The 23,689-nt window shown below is 37.6% G+C and overlaps 1 protein-coding gene across 1 annotated transcript; it reads right to left on the bottom strand.

Annotated features, from left to right (window-relative positions):
* Nucleotides 1-231: 231 nt before the first annotated feature.
* Nucleotides 232-16,464, bottom strand: SRP68 (signal recognition particle 68). Its single transcript, XM_070937546.1, has 16 exons — nucleotides 16,317-16,464; nucleotides 15,050-15,116; nucleotides 14,664-14,777; nucleotides 13,383-13,578; nucleotides 12,568-12,650; nucleotides 12,209-12,318; nucleotides 11,341-11,423; nucleotides 9,786-9,926; nucleotides 7,559-7,657; nucleotides 7,270-7,334; nucleotides 6,918-7,077; nucleotides 6,286-6,380; nucleotides 5,576-5,705; nucleotides 5,081-5,156; nucleotides 3,835-3,887; nucleotides 232-2,315 (listed from the first exon to the last, which is right to left on the bottom strand). The coding sequence occupies exons 1-16, from the start codon at nucleotides 16,462-16,464 to the stop codon at nucleotides 2,088-2,090; spliced, it is 1,848 nt and encodes a 615-aa protein (XP_070793647.1). The 3' UTR covers nucleotides 232-2,087.
* Nucleotides 16,465-23,689: the final 7,225 nt, after the last annotated feature.

Raw genomic sequence — 23,689 nt, 5'->3', positions numbered from 1 at the left:
CGGGCCGCGCAGCGGCCGGGGGACATGAACGCTGCAGCGCAAAGGCTCCTGAGCCGTGCGCAAAAGCTCCTGGGCCGTGCGCAAAAGCTCCTGGGCCGTGCGCAAAGGCTCCAGGGAAGAGAGCCCCGCGCAGGTACGCACGTGTGGCCCAAAGCCCCCACCCCTGCGCGCGCTCAGCGGGCCACGGTAAAATTATCAAAGGCTGATTGGTCCGCGGCGATAAAAAGGTTGGGGACCACTGGTTTAAACTGTTTAAAACTGGGCTGTAGCAAGAATATGTCTTTATTGTTTAAAGGTTTCTTTTCTGTCTTTCTAGTATACTTTGTGCCACATCTTAACAAATATTTTATAACTAATTAAGGCAGCAGAGATAAATGGAGCGGAATGTACCAGTTACCCAAAAGTTTGGAGGTGGGAGGTAAACAAAAATAAGTTGTATTGCACCTCTTAAGAATACAATTCTTGGATTTAATTCAAAATCAGGACAGGAAGTTTGAAGCAAAATACAATCCACAAAAGAAAAACCCTAACAGACATATTGCCAAAAATGATACTGGGCCATAGTTTCTTGAGTCAAATCTGTTATTTCCATTTAAGGTTTTAAGAAAACTGATAAATTATCAGTTTATCATGCCCCATCTCAATCTCAAATTTAATCACTTGATACAGTAAAAAATATCTTTTGCTTCCTTTCCCCCCTACAATAAGTTTTTTCTATAAAATTCTACTTGCCCAACAGACCAGAGGGTCCATTTCACACACGTATTTTAAAACAGAAGTGGCACAATTAAGTCCTAATGAGAATTGTGATAGCTTTTCATACAAGATAAACAGTCCCAATAATTTTGGTACAATTACACCCAATTTGGTTTGGAAATTATAATTCTCTAGAGTGTATTAGCACAATGCTCGAGAAACTGTTTTTGTGGAACATTCCTAACTGAATAATCCAATTTTAATACTGTTTTTAACAAAGCCAAGAAGCAGCAGAGCAAAACTGGAACGGAGTATGACAAAAATATGGTGCTGTATGAACACTAAAAGATAGCTAAAGACTAGCTGATCCAAGTAATATTTCAGACTAACTAGATTACATTTAAGACTAATAATATAGCTGGAAACAGAACACATATTTAAAAGATGTATCTAGATAGATATTTTTCTTTGTTTCATTTTGGGAAAAGATATTAAGATATTGGAATTCCTACCACACTTGTAAATGTTCTCACAAAAAAATGCCTCTTAATATCTGACTAAAATCTTTATTGCTTAAGATTCCAGTGGCTTCATTTATTGAGTTTTCACAAAGTGGATTATTTAAAACCACAATGTATAGTTTTCAGAAAGGATGAAAAGTACAAAATAAGCATCCTTTCCAATTTGCCAATTCAAATAAATTGAATGAGAAAAAAAATAAAAAAACGAAAGGGCTTTTAATGCAGAAATGGAGAATAACTTTCTGAAGTTGAGGCTCTTTAGTATCCAAAAGAGATCCTCTAAGAACTTATTAGGAAGTGATGCCTTTTAAAGGAAAGTTTATATAAGGATATTCTTTAAAGCCTGTAGTATAATCTACTATATGGATTTTAAACATAATCTATCAACTCTGATCTTCAATCCATAGTTAGAAGTGAAAATTAAACTCGGCAGGCAGTACAAGGATCAATTAAACTGAGTTTTTACAGATTCTGGTTGAGGCAGTTCAATTCTGTAAAAATCTGTGCCTTTGGTTTCCCTCTGCTGTGTCTTGTCCAGACGACTGAGTTAGCTTTTTAAAAATTAAATTTGTGGTATCAGCTACCAAAAATAAATGATCCTTACAAAATGGATACTTGTTCCTGCCTGAGGCACTCGGTGTGAGTGGATTCAGACCTCAAGTGTTTTCTTCAGTTTGAGATAAGGCTGGAGACAGAGCACATTTTTTATGTTCTCAGATTGAAATGGTTCTAATAAATTGGATGGATAGACAGAATACTGGAAAATATTGAAAACCTCCCATGTGGATTTTAGACTCAAGCAGATAAGGTCTGAACCTGTTGCAGATTTCCCCAATATAAAGGAAACATTTTCCTTGAAAAGAGCCCTGGTTAACTCCGGAATCCAAAGATGCCTTTGATATATCCTGTAAGACCACTCTTTGCTTTCTGCTCTACTTTATCTTCCAGGGGTGGGAAAGTGACGTGGTTGAGAGCCAGATCAAAAAATAAAGGCTTGCATGGAATTGGCTGGAATTCTGGAGGGAAATGCACCAGAGTTGCTTGCTTGCTGACAAGAGAAGGATCCAGGCAGAAAATCTCAAATCGTTCAGAAAGTGGCTTGATAATAAAAGAAGATAAACAGGAACAAAAATTAGTTCATTTGGAAAACGTTTGCTACTTAATCCTCTACTTTTAAGATTTTTCAACCTGCCCAATCTGCACATTTCCCTAATAAATGATCTTCAATTTCCTAAACTCCACAGCTAGCATGGTTATGGTTGAGAAGAATTCTGAGAATTGAAGTCCACACCTGGAACTTGCCATGGCTGGAAAACCTAGTTCTAGTCTAATGACAGAAATATCTAACTTTCTGGATAATGCATTCAAGGCAATGAAGTAGGTACATCTATTATGGATGTATGAATAGTTGCTGAGGAAACCTCAGATAATTATCCAAATCTATTGTGGAAATACTATTATGCTAGCAAATGCAGAAGAGAAAACTAAATGTAAGTATAAGTTTCTAATGGAGTTGCAAATACCTGGTTAATATTAGGACTAAGCAATGATGCACTAAATGTTACCAGAAAGCTGTTGTTTTAAAGAAACCCAATTATGATTAAGGTGATCCCCAACCTATGACCATTCATTCAGCAACCATTCCAAGTTGCAAAGGCACTGAATGAATGATGGTTATGACCGGTTCTTGGACTTACAGCCACCCCAGCAGCTGGCAGACACGACTGTGATTTGGATGCTTGGCAATTCTTTTGCACTTATGAGCGCCCCACAATCACATGACTGCCATTTGCAATCTTCCCTACCAGCTTCCCTATAAAGTCAATGGGGAACTAGAAGGGAAAGTCGCAAGTCATTGGGGGGGGGGGGGGTGTCAGTCTTCTACACCTGCACACACACAACCAGCCACTCTGGCCTTGTGCTGCACTGACCCCTTCACAACCCTCTCTAAGCCTCCCTCGCACTTGCTGACCTACATGGCACCATCCCTGATCCACACAAAGAAAGAGGTGGGAGATGGAAAAATATCAGTCTCCCATATAGTAGTCTTGATCAAGATTTCCCCCAGCTTCAATTAGCATAAAGAAAAAATAGAAGAGCCATTACATGTAATATTTTATAATATCATGCACCTAAATCTTCAATTTTCAAAAATCTCTTAGACTTTTTTTTGCCAAGTTCATGCTGTAAATCTTTTCTCTGAAATTATGCATAGGCTATGAATAGAAAAAATGCACAGACAGAACATACTCGTGATTCCTACGGATGTCTCTAATGTTTAGGGAGCTTACTAAATTTCTGGGTATTTTTAAAATTCATTATTCTAATGTTAACTCTGCAAAATCAAAGCAGCACAATTAAGGAGGCACTCTGTTGTTTTTTTTGTGTTCTCCCTGATTGTTTTTGAGCTTCTTTTCCATCAAATCCATTGTTTTGTATGATTCTATGCCAAAAAAAATAAACCAGAAAACTTTCTAAACAAATAGGGACAATTAAAGATTTCTGTCATCATATTTCTAATATATGTAATTGAAATTATATATTGACACTCTATAACATAAGAAATTAGGCTCCTTCTGAAATTGTGCTTTTATTGCATACACAGAAAGTTGCTTACCTTGCCATCTTTGACCTGGGATGGAGATTCTACCTCATGACTGTCATCAGCATCTGAAAGAATCAGAGAAGTATTTGAGGAAAATGCATTTACTAGCAATTAAACCAGAACAAGAACATAAGGCTACATTTTAAAAATGTGAACAATGAAATTGTCTATAAATTATGATAATGCTTATCTCCAAACTTTCTCCTTAAAATGTAAATGTTGCATGGTATCCATTTTTACCCTGCCCCAAATCTAATTGTATAGCCTAATTGTATTGTTGTATGTCACTCAGAGTTGCTTCTTGTGAGATAGGTGGACATATGAGATAGATAGATAGATAGATAGATAGATAGATAGATAGATAGATGGATAGATGGATGGATGGATGGATGGATGGATGGATGGATGATAGATATAGAGACAGACACAGAGATAGAATATAGTACACTATTATAGAGACAGGTCAAAGAATGGATGGTTCCAATCCAAGTCTGACACAGGAATGAGTATGTCATACATACTTATGTTAAGTGAAGTGCATAGGCTTATGTTAATAAATGTAGATAAAAGTTAAGTTATAGAGAAAAAGCTATTAGCATCAAAGGAAAAAAAGACACATATTTGAGCAAATGAATAGATGACAATGGTGAAATTTACAAGGAGCAATACATCAGAGGAGAGAACAGAAGGTCAACAGACTTCAAAAGGAGGTTGCCTTCAATCTCTGAGGTACTTATGACTCTGAAAAATATTAGAAGTTAATTATCTTGGTGGCAGAATTCTGGTTAGAAAGGAGGAGTTTTAGGTGTGAAAGGATGAACAGAAGTGGACAGAATATGCAGCAGTGAAGGTAACAGATGAACAGATCATGAACCAATATTATCTAAGAGTCAAAGGGAAAAGGCTTTATCCTCCCAGTGGTCTACAGAGAAGCAATACAGCTTGACAGGGGAGTGAATATAAAAAAAATTGGATTGTGGCAAAGATGTTTTAAAGTCTAATTTATAACTTTAATTTAGACCGAGCCTATATTTCTTCCCTATCAGCTGTTGGGCAATGATTACTTTTTCTTTCCAGAATTGCCCAGTCAAGCCACTGAAAAAATAAAGCTATAGAACCACATGTTTTAAAAAAAGGAAAGTCCTTCATAGCCACTCCTGCCTTCCATTCTGAAATGTTTGCAGACCCCGCCTCTTGAATCTTGAAAGCATTTCCCCATGAATACTGTGTATGTGGGAATCTGGAAAGCCACACTCACCTAATATGGCAGCTGCTTGCAAGGAGTATTTTTCTGCATTTACTTGAGTAATCAGATCCTGAACATCAGGTAGCTCCTATTTAATTCAGACCAATTCCATAAAAGATATATACTTAGTAAAGTTTCATTTTCCCTCTATGTTCATTCCCCCCCCCCCAACTAGATTTGCTAATGTTTCTTTCTTTTTCATTGTTAGGAAAATAAAAGGAGTATTAAATACATATGCCCTTTTGAGTTGCCAAATACAAATATATATGGTATAATAACTCTCTTTCTCATTGTCGCTCTCACACACAGACACATCGTCTAATGAAAGACAAACCCAAATAATTTGATTTTATAGTCTTAAAAACGGGCAATCGGTCCTAAATTTATTTCAACAAATGAATCAGAACTGTACATTACAGTTAGCAGAATCTAATCAATTTAAATATGTATGCCCTCCATTACATCACCTTAGAATTGTTAATGCATACTTCATAATTTGTTTCCTACCTTTAAGTTGCTTTTTTTAGTCCCTGCTTTAGCCTGAACTTCAGTGGCGTATTTCAGCACTCGATCATACAAAACAAGAGCTTCACTCCATTTTTTCACCAGGACATATGACTGTGCAATGAAAAAGCATCTAGGAGGAACAAAAGACCATACCAAGTAGATTGGTAAACTATGGCTCAATTAACTCTTAAGTATCAATTCTCTATGACAGGGGTTTTAAACTCACGGCCCGTGGGCTGGATGCGTCACATGCTAGCTACCCACGCCTGGTTTAGCAAAGGGGGAAAGTTGTGATACGTCACATGACATGAGTTTGACACCCCTGCTCTATAAGCACAATTTTCTTGAAACTATTCACACCCAGTCTTTCCCACTTTACATCCCCCTCTCTGAACTGTCTTGAGGAACTATGTCAGGGAGGGGGAGAAACAGTGAAATGGTTGTTTCTACAGAAATAACTGGAACATTTCCTACAATTCTGAACTCATTACAGGTAATCCTCGATTTACAACCACAATTGAGCCCAAAATTTATGTTGTTAAATGAGACATTTGTTAAGTGAGTTTTGCCTCATTTTATGACCTTTCTTGACTTGGAATAGCACAAATGTATTTTGCCGCTCATTACACTACTGTTCGGATCCAAGCCACTGTATGATTGTGATTGCTTAACTGTGACTGAACAAGTAGCTTTGTTTGTCTGGGAATTACCGGTAAGCCTTATACACCAAGGTCTTTATTCCTATTTCCTTCAGGTAGCTTTTATCTTCTTCTAGGCCAGGAAGTTGTTGCAATTCTGCCAGATTCTTCAAGCGTGATCAAAATGAGAAGACAAAAAAAAAAAGCCCTTAAATGTAAATAAACTTTACAACAAACAGTATAAATATTTTATCCAATTAAATAAATTTGACAATGGTAAACCAGCAATAATTTCATTTAATCAGCACTATTTGCTTAACAAACTGAATCAATAGTACAGAAATGAATAGAGCATTGTTTTCAAATATCGTAATCTCTTTACAAGATAACACCCTTTATCTGCTGTCCAAAAAAAATAACCTGCAATTATTAAAATTATTTAGGAAGCAACTTTGTGTGATCCTTAAAAGTAAGGTATATGTTTATTATATGTAGTGGTCATGAAAATATTATTTTGCATGAAGCAAAATTTCAGAAAACCTCTTTATTTTCAACACCAATTTGCGCGCCCTGTCTGACTTGCATTTCCAATTTAATAGCACACTTTTTCCCGATCTACTTTGCAATCACCTTGTTAGAGATAAAAGAAAACTGGAACCATAAACCTCTCCTTTCCACTGCTAAACCACTCCTTACATGCTTACCTGTAAGATGATGTCATAAAGGCGTATCAAATCCTGAGGTCGAGGAACACGCTTGCCATCTTCCTCGGGCTGCTGCTGACGAAGGAGTGCCTTCTGTAGTGCCTTTGCCATGCTCTCATTGCGCTTGATTGCTGTAGACAGCTTGATGTAGGTCAGGTAACTGGAAAGCAGAGTATTAAAAACTGCATTATTACTAACAGTCATTTCAGATTTATTTGAATATATACAAAGCTGTTAATAGATGATGAGCTGGGCAGACAAGAGAGTGAGATGACACCCAAGCGGTCCTACTATTTGTCCTGAATGACAAATAGTAATCTAACAGTCATGCATTTCTAGAAAGGCTCTTTACCTATGCAGATACTGAATATTAGTGACTTTTCCAGAATCTATTTCCAAAGAGTGATCCCGTTGCTTCTGTAGGAAACAAAACATTAGGTGTAATTTATTTATTTTAGAAAAGAATATTTGGATGCAAATAAAACTGAGGGATAGCTGCAGTTTATTATAGCTTCACAAAGGATCAAGTGGGACCTAGCATCAAATAGTTCTTCAAGCAGACTCAACAATGATTTTATTTATATCCTGCCTTTCTAACCAAAGGAGAGACAAATGCACAAACTTTCTACTTTATGGCCCACCTGATCTGGCTTCAGCTCTTCGCGAACGGCTTGTATTGCATCCCGGCACTCACTCAGTAAAGATTCAAACAAACGTTCTTTAGTTTCTTCTTCTTCTGCCTAAATAAAGTAGCACAGAAACATATATAATCTTTTCAATCACTGAAATCAAAAGAGGCTAAAACTTACATTAACAATTGCAACCAGTGAGTCTTACAAACATGTTGTATTATATGCAACATTAGTGAAACTGTTATTACTTAGTGATAAACTGTGGAGATTAAATCTACTGTTTTATATTTCTATGATCTAACAGAAGGGGCACAATTGAGCTCTTCAGATTACAACAACAACAACAACAACAACAACAACAACAACAACAACAAAAAAAAAACAGAAAACCTTCCAAAGTGATTCTGTTAATATTTCCTAAATTTAATAGAGTGTGAACCAATAAACAAAACCAACATCTTCCACTTCATACAATCATGGCATAAAATAGTGCAGGGAGAATATTGGCAAGAACACCCAAAATCATATATTATTTGGTAAAGAGTTCCATCTCATATTCTCTATCAATAAGCCACACTATGATCTCCCTCTAATTTGGTTCAATTCAATTTTATTTTGGAGTTTTCTAAAATGCAGTTCCTATTCTAATGCTTAAAACTGTAATTTATTACCACCAGACTGTCAGGAATCTTTTTGTTGTTGATAACCTATAGTTTTATTTGCCCTCCTTTCTCCCACTAAAAAAAAAACAACCTTCAAAGTCAACAGCGCTATTTTCTGTGACAGATTAAGGACAGGAAACTGATTGATCTCTGTGGATACTTTTCCTGCTTAGTAATCTAAGATTGGGAAGAAACATTCCCAAAGTTAGAATAGCCTTAGGTATTCATTAGCATTTTATAATACGCAACACTTTTGTCAGATTAAAATTACTCAAGATCCATTGTTTAAAGATTATGTGTTTGGATATATTCTACAGTTCAATTATTTAGAATTTTGACTACTCTGAGCGGATCTCCAGAAAAAATGCTGGAATATGAGATTCACAATTTTAGGGCAGATTTTATTTTCTAAAATTGCTTTACATTTATTTATGCCTCCAATGTTTAACTGGATTAATACAATGTAAAAATAAGTCTCTAATTTTCAAAGAACTCAGGGGAAGTTAAGTTTTCTAAATTTGAATAATCAGAGACAGGTCAGACTAGTTTGGTTGCTCCACCTGTGAGGCCATTTCAACTTCAAACATGCGAAGGGGAAATGCCAGAATAGTAACGCTGAAACAAAAGGAAATGAGGTGGAGTTTTATTATTTTACTTATATAAAAATGAATTTATCTTCCTTTTCTAACACAGTTATTTATCTTCTAAGATATCTTGAAAGGAAGAGTTAGCAAACATTCAGGATTTTGTAGCATATGCTGCTTTGATTCATTCCCAAGTCACAGGCAAGAGACTGCACCACAGCACATGAATTTAAGACTTTGAAAAAGGTAACAGAAGAGTTAAATAACAGCATATTACTCAATAATCCGAACTGAGAGTACAATGTTCTTGGACAAGATTAAGAGTTTTGACAAGTAACTTAAGCTTCCTGGGTCACAAGCTGTTACTTTTTTAAATATGGAATTTATGAATTTCAATTTTCTGCTTGAAAAAACACCAAAAGCATTATTTGTTCACATGTCCCAGGGTGATGTTCAATACCATCCCTATAAACCAGGAGTGAGCAAGACATGGCCCAGTCTTTTCCCATTACAATATTTGGTGGCAAACAGCCAAGTGACAGCTGTGTTCTTATTACTTCTTATCATGAACCATTACCCCCATTTTTAGACAAAGGTTTTGGTTCCTAATACTGCTTTGTTACCTGGAGCACTCACTGTAATATATCAATAAACAGCTTCTAAGCGTCTTTTACACAAACAAGGCAAGTACTTTTTTTTTCATTTTATTGTGTTAAATTGTTCATTTTCACCACACCCTATTTTGGTTTTTTTTTGTTTTTTTTTTAATGAATTAATTTTCAATTAGTCTATGATGACAATAAAATAAACTGAGCTGGCATGATTTCTTGCCCATATTCAGTGACAAATGAATTTAAATACATAACAAATTACATTTAAATTTCCTCCTTTGTATAGAAATCAGAATATAATAGTGTAGCTACCAAATTCACATGACCATAGGACCCTGCTTAAGAGTTAAAATCACAGGTTTCAGGAGAGTTTACTTACTTGAGTTATAGCTGCTTCAGTATCTGCCAACCCCAACAGAAAGATTCTCACTTTGTCTATTTTCACAGGCACGGTTCTTCCCCTCCATTCCACCTCACTCATAGTGGCTGCCTGCTTTGCTCGAGTCTGTGTGATTAATGACTAGAAAACAGGGAAATTTTGGGTTGGCGCTCTAATGAACAACATTTATTTCTCACAAAACATGTTTCTCACCGTATGCAATAAGTAATATACAACTGTAAACTATGAAAGTTTAACTTTCAAGTTATTGCAATCACAAATCATGATTATTTTATAGCCAGCTTTACCATGAAGACAGGGAATAACTGGAAAACATGTTCTTAAAAGTGATTTTATACATACAAAATTAAAAAGAAGCCTTTGCCTCAGATTGAAAGATTAATCAAGGTTGTTGGGAAGCATAAGGTCTTGGGGACACTGTCATATCTTTCAAAGATTTCCAAAAGGGTACTTCTTGGCAAACATGAACATAACTGATTTACTGGATGGCCTACTGAAATGGAGGAAAGGCAGGAAGTTTGCTTTGGGTGTTCTCAGATACAGAAAGGCAAGTTTGAAAGGCAAGTTTAAGTATAAGATTTTAAGCATGGTGCCATAATACTTAGTGGAGTGCAAGGTTTTTCTGCAGCTCCAAAGCATTTCCAGGACAAACTCCTAGGGGAGACTATTACTACCAAGAGTATGTAAGCCTCACAAATAAATGTATGAAGGGCACTGTATGAAGTTACATATATGAAGTTATTGGCAAGAAACTGAAGTGGAAAATGAGAAATGCATTGTCCAATCTCAATCTACAAAAGTACAAGCTTTAAAATGACGAACTATTCTGTTAGCAGTTGCTATGAGCAGATAAAATACTAGCTCAAATTCTATGTCATGTGAAGATGACATTAAACTATATAGCACATTGCTTTTTCAACTGCAGCCCAAATACTTCCATTCTTTTAAAATACAGTGGACAGCAATGCAACAGTGTTTTCATGCAAGGACTAAATTTCTGTTGCAATTTATATAATTTGCAAAATAGCAAAATCACACATGGTACCGTTTGGGGCAGCACAAAAATGATAATTTTTAATATTAAACAAATGAATTAATCAGATTAGGGGAAACAAAAGAAATATTTTTAGAACTATCCACAAGGAAGACCCAACTTTATTTTAAACAGATAGTATTTGATTTACAGAAGAAAATGAAGACATTAATTGTACAATTATTAGTTTCCCATCTCTTCTGTTATTCTTCACAGAACCAGAATCTGTGGCCCTCTAGGTTTTTTAAAACTGCAATTCTAGTCACCTCCGACTACTGCTGCTGTGACAGTGGAGAGTTACAGGTTTCTTAACTCTACGATCAGGTTAAAAATTAGCTTTTGTGTTTTTAAAATAATTTCAAAGTATTATTTTGTAAGATAATTTTGAATTTTGGGTTTTTACACTGTATTTTAGATTTCTTAAAAAGAAAAGTGACATATCAGTTAAAATCAGGCATCAGTAGCCATTTTTTCAAAAGGGAAAAGTGTGAGATTAATTACCTCTAGTTTTTCAGCAAGGAGACCTTCAGTACCTCCAGTCCTCAGCCTCATTTGCATTAGCTCACTGATAGCAGACTGGTCACCTAAGAAACAAGGGACAGAATTCAATTAGCCTGTCATCCAGCACAATTTCTCACTTAACAAAAACGCACTGCAAAACTTCAAGAAAGCTCACAGCACAAGGGAATGAGAGCATGGCATATATTTTAACCTACTTAAATAGGCAGGAATGTGCAAGAAACTAAGGGTATCAGTATATAGTTAACTGCTATCTATACATCACACCAAAAATATTAAGAGAAGGACCACGCATATCCAAATTATGTATTTAATACTGTATATCTAAATATTAACATTTTGGTCTGTAATATATATTAAAAATATTTGCATTATTATGCAAATCAAAGAATCGCCTTGGAGATAGGTGGGCACAAAAGGCATAAAAGTTGCCTTTTTTTTTCTTTTGCAAGAAGGAAAAGATGTTGGTTTTTTATTTGAATAAATGAAGAGAACATGTTAAGAATCCCATTAATAACTGTCACCTTGGACATTTGCATGCTCTTCTCAAAAAGTATGAAAGCTTGGATTTGTTTAAATTAATATAAATATCACACTGAAAAATATTCTGCATTCAGTCTAACTAATGCATTAATTTCACAGGTGATTGTATAAGAATAGTGGAGTCCCTGATGCTCTCTGAGCTTGGTTTTTTCTTGCATATATTTCATTACACAGCTAGGTAACATCTTCAGTGCTAGAAAGAAGCGGGGTTTGCTCTACCTAGCTTACCTTGTCAACGTTGGTAGGAGTGTATGAGAATAATAATTATTAAATTCACTCAATATATTTTTCTTCTTGATTTACTTACCAATATTATAAGCACAATAACGAATATTTGGAGAGATTTCTTCCACACGCTGATTATATAATATTGCCTGCTCTTCTGTGAAAGCACTAGCCAGCTTTTCATAAATGGTTCTGCAAAAGGAAGGTTGAAAACAAAATAGTCAGTACTTTACAGTATTAAAAACCATTTCTTTCTATTTGAGGGGTTACTGTAAAAATACTGAGCTTTTACGCTTCATCACTAGGCTACGCAGAAACAAAATGTATTACATGGATTTTAAAAAGTTCAAGAGAAAAAAAATGCTACATCCATGAAAATCGGAATGAAAAAAATATGTTTAATAGACAATGGACATAGAAATAAAAAAAATTGAAACTCACTTGCACTTGTTGAAAGCCTCCATTGCTGCCTTCCATTCCTGATGTTCAAATCGAAGCATACCTGTAAGGTAAGCTGTGTATGCCTATAAGAAAAATGAAGATGGATGATAAGTAGTGCAACTGTATGGTAGCCTACTGCCTTTGGATTTTTCCATAGCAGCTGTTAGTAAATACCAGGAAATATACCAATATCAAGTACAAATAAGTATGAAGTATTTATTCATGAAAATAAATAAGTGTGCAATGGAGTTCAAATTGTTATTACTACTTAGACAATATTTTTTCAGACACCTGTCTAAAATGAAAATGTATGCAGATTACATGAGTTGTTTTTCCACAGGAAATAGTAGTGGTGGAATATATTCTTTTTAGTTAGTTTGCTAGAAGAAATAAACGACTGCTGGGCAAATATTCATATTACTTCATATTACATTAATAAGACAGGCAAAAGTTCCATCAAAATATCCTGACCCTGAAACTGATTATTCTGATTGCAGAATGGCTTAATGAGTTTCAGGGATAGAGTCTTGTACAATCCAAATGATTAACATTTGAAATGTAAGTTTTTATAAGGTTGGGTTTTTTCTTCCTCTTTTTTGCATATTAAGTAACACAGCAGAAGGTTGGCCCTTCTGAAAATAGTTTATAAGTTGAGTCCAAACAGACTGTCTATAATAAGCTTTTTTTCTTTTCTCTTTCTGTATTCTTCACTGGAGCTTTTATTATCTACAATTTAGATCCAATTGTCCACTAAGAAATTAACTCTAGTGCATTTTCTCTGCCTTTCTAGGAAAGTTTTAAAAGCTAGTCCTAACCTGAGCTTCCAGCTTTGTCTTGGCATCCACCCGGCTACTTTCACAGAGATGTTCTAGTTCCTCAGCATGTTTTACTGCTTTGCGTAGGCGAGATAACAAATGAAAACGTTTGCGTGGTTCTGTGTTAGCTTCTTGCTTGAGCTGCATTGCGTAACTCCAGGCTCTTTCAGCATCCATAAGAATCAGGAGTAAATATCTATGGCATAAGGTCAATTAAAAATTATTCAAAGCATTTATAATTTCTCTTGAGAATTTCAACAGAAATACAAAACAAATGCATCTGTTCCTATACTTCTGCCCCAATCAGGCATCTTGTCTAAAGCCAATTTCAAAGTCCCTTTCTACCAAGTTATTGATTATATTTACATCACACCCTCTCTTCAGAATTCCTGGTGAAGGACAAGCCTTCTTTTATCCTTACAATCCTGGGAAGATCAACTTTGCCTTTCCTCACCTATTATCTTGATGGATTTTGATAGTAAATTTATATATACATCAATAATATTCTAGAAGTACAGTATTTCTGATACTGTATCCAGAAGACATGCATTTTGTGTAACAACAGTGTAACACTAAGGTCGAAGGCAAAATTTACCAGTCTCAATACTTCATTCTAGCACACTAGCACAGAAACTGGAATGCTTTATTATATGGAAATTCAAACACACTAAAATGTTTTAAAGCACCTACATCATTTCTAAGATTTGCTTCAGGGACACAAAAGTAGTTTTCTTTGTAAAATAACTGTATTTTTCTGTATCTGAAAGTGTTCAAAGACACTGGGCAATTTACTTTATCAACGTTTCATAATTTAATACAATTTTGGAATTTGGTTAACCTCTCTTTTGCTCAGGATGCTGTCACCATCTTTTTCTATGAGGACAGAAGAAAGCTAAAGAGACCAGATTCCCATCTCAAAAATGGAAGGCAGAAATAGGTTAGCTTGCTTGACCTCCAAGCATAACACAAAATCTATGTTCAGAGTTTCTAGGAGAAATAGAGGCTAGGCCTCCTGACTTCATCTTTGCATTCCAAATTTATTCTTGGAAATTGAAGCTTGTTACAGTTCTGTAGTTTCTTCAGGCAACAAAAAGCTATACAAACTGTACAGTTGGATATAAATGCAAAGATATGCAAGAGATCTTTCTGTTCATGGAATAGGAGAGGGAATGTGCATCTGCAAAGGAAATTTGATAAATCAGATGACCCATTCTGCTGGGTTAAAAAGAGGGTGTTAGATACAGCCCTTTATATCTTGTAGTTAATAGAACCTTCCAGTACCTGTTGTCAGATAATAGCTCTTCTGTTACTTTTTTCCCCGTGAACTTGTGCCTATTTCCCATCTTGAAGTTAAGAGTTTTTCTAAGCCTCCTTAGTCGACGGGAGCAATAACCTCTTCAAGGGGTGAAGAGAAAAAAAATGGTTAATTCTTATTCAGAGTAATATTTGCTTTCAATCTACTTTCCTTACCCTCCCATGTATGCCTGATTTCCAGTGATATTAAAGACAAAACAGTTAGCATTGGTATCTAACTCATTCTACTTTTAATTTCTTCTCTAAAATCAGCTGCATCATTTGTAACTATTGAAATAAGCATTTTTTATTAATAAAACAAAGGCATTTCTTGTTCAGCTGTTAACTACCATGATTATTCCTTGCATACTAACCTGTATCTCTGAAAATCACCATGACGTAGGCCATGTTGCTGTTGTGATTCTTTAATAATCTGAAGAACTAAAAGACTTGTTAAGGAAACTTCCAATATAACTTATACAGTTAAATCATATAAAATATACTGTACATTTTATTATTTTTAAAAATTCAAATATAACAGGTTAGTGACTGTTTCTGAGCGTGATTATAATGGAATACCAGCTGGATGACAAAGATTTTCCTGCATTCATATTCTAAGCCTAAACCTTTCTGTTGCCTGTTTGGCTTTGGAATAAAACAGCTACAATTTTACCAACCCTGAGATATGTTATTTAAAACCTGATGCAATTTTAAAGTAATGATTTACTATTGAACTTGGAAATTAATAGAATTACTGTATACTGTATTTGCTATTACTAACTAGATTCAGTGGCAAGCTAATATAAATGTATTTCTAATTGTGACTTCAAAATCACTACCCAAACATAAGCTATACAATCTGAGAAAGTCAAAAATTTCTAGAATTAGATTAACATTATATATCACTGTTGTGTCCACTAATTAAAGTTGTACAGTAATTGTCATTAGAATATTCACAAAATTTATAAAATTTAACATTTCAGGTTCACATTATTTCTGTGTACCATTTTATTTTACAATTGGACGGCATAACTTAACTGTATCATTCTCTAAAACATAAGTTTCTGAAACTTGTTATCTGTTATATAAATTTCACGTTATCATGAAAGATCTATAAACAGAAATATGGTTGCTTACTCAACAAGTTTCTGACATGGTCCATGCAAATACCTGATATTTTGCCTCCTCCACTTTTCAATTACGAGTTTAGTTTAAAATTCCAGTTGCTTTGTTTTACAAACCAGAGTGTCTGCGTACCTATTACCTATATATAAGATCCCAAACTTGGCTAATGAGTTATTCCATGCAATGTTTTGCAAAAGAAAAACAAAAACAAATGCGGTTTCACATTGTAACTAATTAATTGTAGCACATCTTAGAGCTAAGGGAAGCCTCTAACCTCCAATATGCCTTGGACTATATATTTCCCTTATGTTAATTTCAGTCAAATCCACTTGAAAGTCAGCCAAATAAATCGATCGTCACTACCCGAAATTCGGGAAGACAAACCAATTAGGAATTATACGCGAAGTTCGGAAGCTTCTCAATGCAGAAGCCGAAGCCTGAGAAGGGCTCGCCCTTTGCCTCCTTAAGTGACACGTCCCCATTAGCGCTCTCCCCTCCAACGCGCCGGTAGGATACTCTCCAGGCCCAGGCTATCTCCGAGGCCACCGGACTTGGGTTTTTCATTCTCCTTGTTATCCTCTAGGGCTGCCATGGAACTAGCGCCGCCGCTCCCACCGGTACCACGGCCGCCGCCGCTCCCGGGCACCTGCCGCTCAGCCGCCATCTTGCGCCTGTTCCGCTTGGGACGTGAAGCATCACGGGACAGGAAGTGGCCACGCTCACGAGCCGTCACCACTGAGGCTGACGGGACGGTGGAGGACACGCGCATGCGTGTTTGGAAAGCGGCTCCTGGAATAGACGCCATAATTTGACTTGCTCGCTTGCTCGCTGGCCCTCCGGGTTTAAATGCAAGGGTATACAAGTCGGAGATTTTAAAGGCAAAGCCCCAAATGTGCTTGCTAGGGCGCGCCGCAGGCTGGATATGCTCTGGGGTCGCCGAAAAGATGAAGATATAAGGAGTGTCTGTGAAAGTCCGGACATTGAAAGGAGCGCCTTTCAATTATATTATAAAATGCTTTGATAATAGGGTTGGGCTGCCTGTGGTTTTTCAGGTGTTGTTGAACTGCTAAGCCATGCAGACCAGACCAGGATAAGGCTGATGGAGATGGGAATTGGGGTGGGAATTCAAGAAATCAGGGCTGCAGTTTTTCCATTCATTTTTTTCCCCATGGAAAACTGCTCCTAGTTTTTTGCCTGTTGAATCTTGTAAAGGAGCACAAGACTTTGAATGTGTGTGTTTGTGTGTGTGTGTGTGTGTTTTGTGTGTGTGTGTGGTTGCTAAGCTGAACAAAATTGCTATGGAGCCTACCAGCCTCGAAATTGAAATAATACATCGTAATAAATAATACAGAAAGAAGGCAGTTGTGCTTGATCTGAGTTAGTCAATAAATCACATCAATTTGATTTAGCTGTAGATGTTGGTTTCTTCAATTTTTAAAGAAAACTGATGAGATCATTTTATTTCATGAAGGATTTGTGAAATAGTTAAGCCGCAGGTGAGGGGGGTGGTTGTACAAACTGAAATAATAAATTAGTATTAGTTAAGTGTGTCGTGTTCATTTCTGCTTTATATTCTTTCCGAAAGAAGGAATTAAATTTTAGCATACTGTATCCTGGTGTTCAAACAGAGGGAGTCTTACATTGGAAAATTTACAGCTGCAAAAGCACCTGAGTAGTTTTATTAATTTATAAGGGAACATGTGGTCAATTGCTGAATTACAATGCAATAACGTTATTATGATTATTCATCAATTAAAAAGGAAACTAAATTTTGAGGCAGCAAATAAAAATTGTATTAAAACTTGATTATAAAATTAATTTGTTAATGTTGCCTGAAACAAGCATCTTGTAGTAGACAAACAAGCCCAGCAGACAGACAGTCCTTTTTACAATGGGTAGTTCCAATTACAATGGCAATTGGGACTGGAATTTCTGTTGCTAATTGATGCGGTCATAATCTATGACTTTATTGCTTAGCGATGACAATCCCTGCAGTCCTACCAGAGTTGCTTTTGTTAACTGAATGCCATATTTGTTAGGTGAGGCTAGCTTTCCACAATCAAACCCAGTGGGGAAACCAGAAGGAAGTTGCAAGTTCCAGACTGGCAGGCAGATAAGTGGCTGCTGCCAGATGGAGGAAGGAAAAGGATACGTAAGGGTATGAGAGAGGGTCTTCAGGGGTGCATGAGATACAGGTTGGGGTGTGTGTAAAGGTGTGCATGAGAGATGTGGATCGGAGGGTGTGAGGAGGTGCAAGTTGGAGAAAATGCATGAGGGTATAAGGGAGGTGAGTTGAGGGTGCATGAGTAGCCAGTACAGAGGGGCTCAGAGCAGCTGGGGGAGGATACACAGGGATGGGAGACTTCTGATGTGTGACCTTCCCTGCAAGGAGCTTCCTGACTACCTTTCTGTGGAAGCTGGCAGAGAATGTTGAAAATGATAATCATACAGATGCAGGACGGTGCAGCTGGTTGTAAGTGTAAACAGGTTGTTGCAATCACATGGTCATGGAGGGACTGGGATGACTAGAACTCCAAGGATTGGTTACAGATATTACTTGTTCAATGCTGTCACAACAACCCCTGAATAAATAGTCATAAGATGACTATCTGTACCTGCTCAATTCATTCCCAAGGGCATATCTGCACTTTCCTTCAGGTCAGCATCAATTTACAGTGAGCATAGTTACATACGGTAGCATTCTTTTGAGTACTTGAAAATATATCACAGAGAAGAAAGTTGACTAACAGTTGGCAATGGAGTAATAAAGTTATTGGAGAACAGATTCCAGGTAAAGATTAAAAAAAAATCTAACTAAACATTCTATATGTTGGGGTGATAATGGACTCTACTAAATGTATTAGAGAGGGGCATCTAGATATAGTAGATTGAATTCCATAGACTGAAGGAACCCTTTCATTTTTTTTGATTTTGTTTATACAGGATGAAGAGAGATTGGGGACTTGATTTATTCATCTCTTTTCAAATCATATTTTAATTACATTTTGAAAACTGAATGGGCTTAAGGAGAGAACCAACCTAGAACTAAGGAGAAAGTTCTTGAAAGTTAGAACAATTAATCAGTGGAATGACTTGCCTCCAAAAATTGTGGGTGCTCCAACACTGGAGTTTTTTAAGAAGAGACTAGACAACTATTTGAAACAGTATTGCTTGAGCAGGGTATTGAATTAGAAGACCTCCAAGGTCCCTTCCAACTCTATAATTTTGGATCACGCATTACTACAAACACTGATTTGTTGCATTTTGGTTTGGTGTGATGTGATGTGTAAATTAAATCAATCTGGTTCATTTATAAATCATTATTTATGGCTGCAGTATGTGAGTCAAAGTATGTTTACGGAATACTTCTACAAGCCTCAGAAATAGGAACTAAAAAAATACTAGTCTTTATTATAATTCCACTAAGGATATAGAATGGTGAAATATATGGACTACATGTGTATTGCTCATTTCTTATTGCTTAGTATTATTTTTTCTGCTTTAAATAACATGTTTTATTTTATTACGCTGTATTTATTTTTCGTACAGCTTTTAAGGGTTTTTTGTGTGTGTTTTTGTGTCAGTATTGACTCCTGGAAACTGCCTAGACAAGTCCCTTTACTTTGCTTGGTAACATTTTTGGAAGTAGTTTGCCATTGCTCCTTCCTAGGGTTGAAAGAGAATGACTGGCTCAAAGAGGGAAGTACAACTCACAATCTCCCAGTTTATAACCTCATGGCCTAACTACTACATCAAACTTTTAAATACATATCAATAAAAAAGCCCTGCTATTAACATTTTAATAAGCAAAATTTTAAAAAGCTTGTGATAATTCTTTCCCTTAATGTTATGACTCTTCTCTCCCCTAAATTATTCTCTTATAGAGATGTGCAAAATCATTGATGCTTGAAACAGTTTCTTTGAATCTGAAACGGGTTCCAGTTTTACTGGAAGTATTTCAATTATTCCAGAAGGCATATGAATTTGAAGAAGGTCACAGTACTATTGAAAGACTTATTTTGAACTAGAGACAGAGGGCTACCAAGTTTAAAAGTGTTCTTTTTTGAGCTTGGAATATTTTGTCCACTATTATTTGGACACTTTTAACCTTTTGTCTGTCTCATGGGTGTTAGAAGAGAGAAGAGAGACACAAAGAGCAAAACTAAAGTTGCTCAGCAGAGAAGGGCAAGCATGGCTTCCGTCATGCCACTGTATAACATCCTAACCAACTGAAGGTTTGATCAAAAGGATCTATGAGAGGATTGTTCAGACTTTCTTCAATTGGTTTTTGTATTGGCCTTCCTAGGATCTTCCCAATGGGCCTTCCTCTGCCATAGTATCCTTTTGCAGATGAAGAAGCCTAGCAGATAGATAACTGGGACATCAGAGTCAGGTTCGACCAATTGTAAAAGCCAGAAGCATGGACTTCTTCCATTATTGCTCCTTGATATTTAAAATTTGTTGGCTGTTGTTATGTATGTAGATTTTGGGCAGGCAGTTTGAATTAACTGACCGTCAGCTGATTGGCTGACCACCACAGCTGCAAGGTATATAAAGGGAGCTGTTTCCCCTGGTCAGTTGCTGGGTTCTCACCCTACAATAAAGAGCTGTTGTCACTCACTGCCTGGCTTGCTGCGTCCTCATTCACCCAACCTAACAGCTGTGTCTCAGGAGACACTAGATTAAAATTAAATTTAGAATGTATTTATGGCTAAAATTTTCCCTGTCTCATATTCACTTGTCTAGTCTCCTTTAAAAATTAATTTAAATGTAATTTTATTAAATTCTGATCATTCTCCTGCTTAATTGTATTTTATGTAAAACATTTCCTTCAATTGGTCCTGAATCCCCCCTAAATTTAGTTTCAATGAATGATTTCTAATTCTAATTTCTCCCCTTTGTTCATGCCATGTTTAAAATATCTGCATTGGATCTCATCTTCTTTGTCTTTATTCTAAGTTAAAAAGCCCCCAGTTCTGTATCCTTGCCTTCTAAAGAAGCTGTTGCAATTTCCTACACTTTTGGTTGTCCTTTGCTTGCACAAAAACCTTTTTAAGTGCAGTATTTAGAACTATGCACCAGCCTTGGAATTGGGCTACTGGATGTGTACTTGCTTCATCCACTGAAGTTCCACTCTTCTCTCCAAAGGATACTTAATTCTTTTTGTTCCAATGCTGATCACAACGGGGAAGGGAAATAGACAGGCTCCAACTAGTTCATTTTCTTCATCCTTCCATCCATCCATATATTCCAGGAATACATTATATTCCTTCTCTGGGCATTTTAAATCATTTTCAAGCCAATAGGACGGATATTGTTTTGCCTTGTAAAATACATTCACACTTCATTTTTTGATGGTACTTTATTCTTTTATAACCACTGCTTTGTGTGATACATTTCCCATTTGGAGGAGGGTGATGTTTCTCTTTAAAATGATCTTGGCATAACACACTTGCATTTCTTCTGCCTGTGGAAGGACATAATCATAGGAATAAAGGTTGTTAAAATGCTGTTTCATCTCATTTTTTTCACGCTGCCTCTGTGGTTTCTATGCCAGTCCCTCTAATCTTAAACCATCCATGTGCTATTGAGTACTTTTTGGATTGTGAACTTTTTAATGAGAAAGCCAATGTAAGCTGATTACTGCACAGTGGATAACTTCAAAGCCTCAGCATTTTGTTGCTGGGATAATGAGAGTAAAGAGATGCTTCTTATCTGATGGCTCCCTTCCTGGTCATGTTTCATGTTTTACAGTGTCTGAGATAGACTACACTGAAGGGCAGATACATATTTTCCTGCTAAGTTTCAGGAAGATTGAATAGAACTGGAATTCGTACTCAGTTTTCTCAATCTACTGCCTTCTAGATGTTTGGATCTATAACTACCATTATCCCTAGCCAACAGGGAGATTGAGAACCACCTAGAACAGGGGTCAGCAACCTGCAGCTCTGGAGCTGCATGTGGCTCTTTCATCCCTCTGCTGCAGCTCCCTGTTGCTGGTCAGCTTCCCCAGTACCTGGATGAAGCGTCGTATCTGGATCCGTTCCAGTTGGGCTTCAGGCCTGGGTACAGCACGGAAACGGCATTGGTCGCGTTGGTTGATGATCTCTGGAGGGCTCGGGACAGGGGTTGTTCCTCTGTCCTGGTCCTGTTAGATCTCTCAGCGGCTTTTGATACCATCGACCATGGTATCATGCTGCACCGGCTGGAAGGGTTGGGGGTGGGAGGCACCGTGTTACGGTGGTTCTCCTCCTTTCTCTCTGACCAGTCGTAGTCTGTGTTGACAGGGGGGCAGAGATCGACCCTGAGGCCCCTTATATGTGGGGTGCCGCAGGGATCGGTTCTCTCGCCCCTTTTGTTCAACATTTATGTAAAGCCGCTGGGCGAGATCATCCGTGGTTTCGGGGTGAAGTACCATCAGTACGCTGATGACACCCAGCTGTACATCTCCACCCCGGACCACCCCAACGATGCCCTTGAAGTGATGTCCCAGTGCCTGGAGGCCGTACGGATCTGGATGGAGAGAAACGGGATCAGGCTCAACCAAATCCAAGACCGAGTGGCTGTGGTTTCCGATGTCCCGATATAGTCAGCTGGCGCCATCGCTGGCTATTGGGGGCGAATCATTGGCCCCCACGGAAAGGGCTCGTAACTTGGGCGTCGTCCTGGATTCATGGCTGTTTTTAGAAGAGCGCTTGACGGCCGTGACCGGGAGGATTTTTCATCAGGTTTGCCTGATTCGCCAGTTGCGTCCCTTTCTAGATCGGGACTCGCTACGCACAGTCACTCATGCCCTCATCACCTCTCGTCTGGACTATTGTAATGCTCTCTACATGGGGCTCCCCTTGAGGTGCACTCGGAGGCTCCAACTGGCGCAGAGTGCGGCCGCGCGGGTGGTTATGGGAGCGGCGTGGAGCTCCCATGTAACACCTCTCCTGCGTGAGCTGCACTGGCTCCCGGTGGTCTTCCGGGTGCGCTTCAAGGTTCTGGTTACCACCTTTAAAGCGCTCCATGGCTTAGGACCTGGTTATTTACGGGATCGCCTACTACCATCAATAGCCTCCCACCGACCAGTACGCTCCCATAGAGAGGGGTTCCTCCAGGTGCCGTCAGCCAAACAATGTTGGCTGTCGGCCCCTAGGGGGAGAGCCTTCTCTGTGGGGGCACCTACGATCTGGAACGAGCTCCCCCCAGAGATACGGAGGATCCCGGATCTGCGCACCTTCCGCCGCGAGCTGAAGACTCTTTTATTTCATCAAGCTGGCCTCGCCTAAATCTTCTCCCTTTTAAGTGCAAATTTTAAATTTTAATGTGTTTTAAAATATGGGTATTTTAAATTATGGGTATTAATTCAGCCAAATTTATTTAATTCATTTTATTCGATTTTAAATTTTTTATATGTATGTGTTTTATTTCGTGGCTGTTCACCGCCCTGAGTCCTCCGGGAGTAGGGCGGTATAGAAATTCAATAAAACTAAACTAAACTAAACAATTGATAGGGCTTTTGGTTAGGACAAGTAGAGGAATAAAGATGCCGTGCTAGGAGGAGACTCTATGGAGCGGGAACTGGACTTCTGGTCAGCAAAGGGAAAAGGACGCCGCACTAGGAGGAGACTATGAAATGGGAACTGGACTTCTGGTTGGCTCCAGAATTGAATGAGGGCTTCTGGTTAGGACGTTTGTGACTCTTTTGAGTGTTTAAGGTTGCCGACCCCTGACCTAGAACTACTGTGTGTAAATACACCTGAAGGACATCAGCTTGGGAAAGGCTTCACCAAACTTTTAGTAAAAAAGAATTGTTTAAAGAGAAATAAGAGCTAGCGATGTACATCTGTATCATGGCCAAAGCAGATTTCTGAACCAGAACCATCCTCTCTGAGACATTGCAT

This window comes from Pituophis catenifer, unplaced genomic scaffold (assembly GCF_029215685.1).
Source record: "Pituophis catenifer annectens isolate HBS135680 unplaced genomic scaffold, rPitCat1.0.hap2 SCAF_2, whole genome shotgun sequence".
NCBI lineage: Eukaryota > Metazoa > Chordata > Lepidosauria > Squamata > Colubridae > Pituophis > Pituophis catenifer.
Note: the sequence above shows the minus strand (reverse complement) of the source record. Positions and strands in the feature narration are given on the sequence as shown.

Coding starts and splice junctions, on each gene's coding strand:
- SRP68 (XM_070937546.1), bottom strand. CDS start 16,464: ATGGCGGCTGAGCGGCAGGTGCCCGGGAGCGGCGGCGGCCGTGGTACC. Junction 12,651..13,382: donor AGACAAAGCTGGAAGCTCAG/GTTAGGACTAGC, acceptor TTTTTCTTATAG/GCATACACAGCTTACCTTAC. Junction 2,316..3,834: donor CCCAGGTCAAAGATGGCAAG/GTAAGCAACTTT, acceptor TTTATTATCAAG/CCACTTTCTGAACGATTTGA.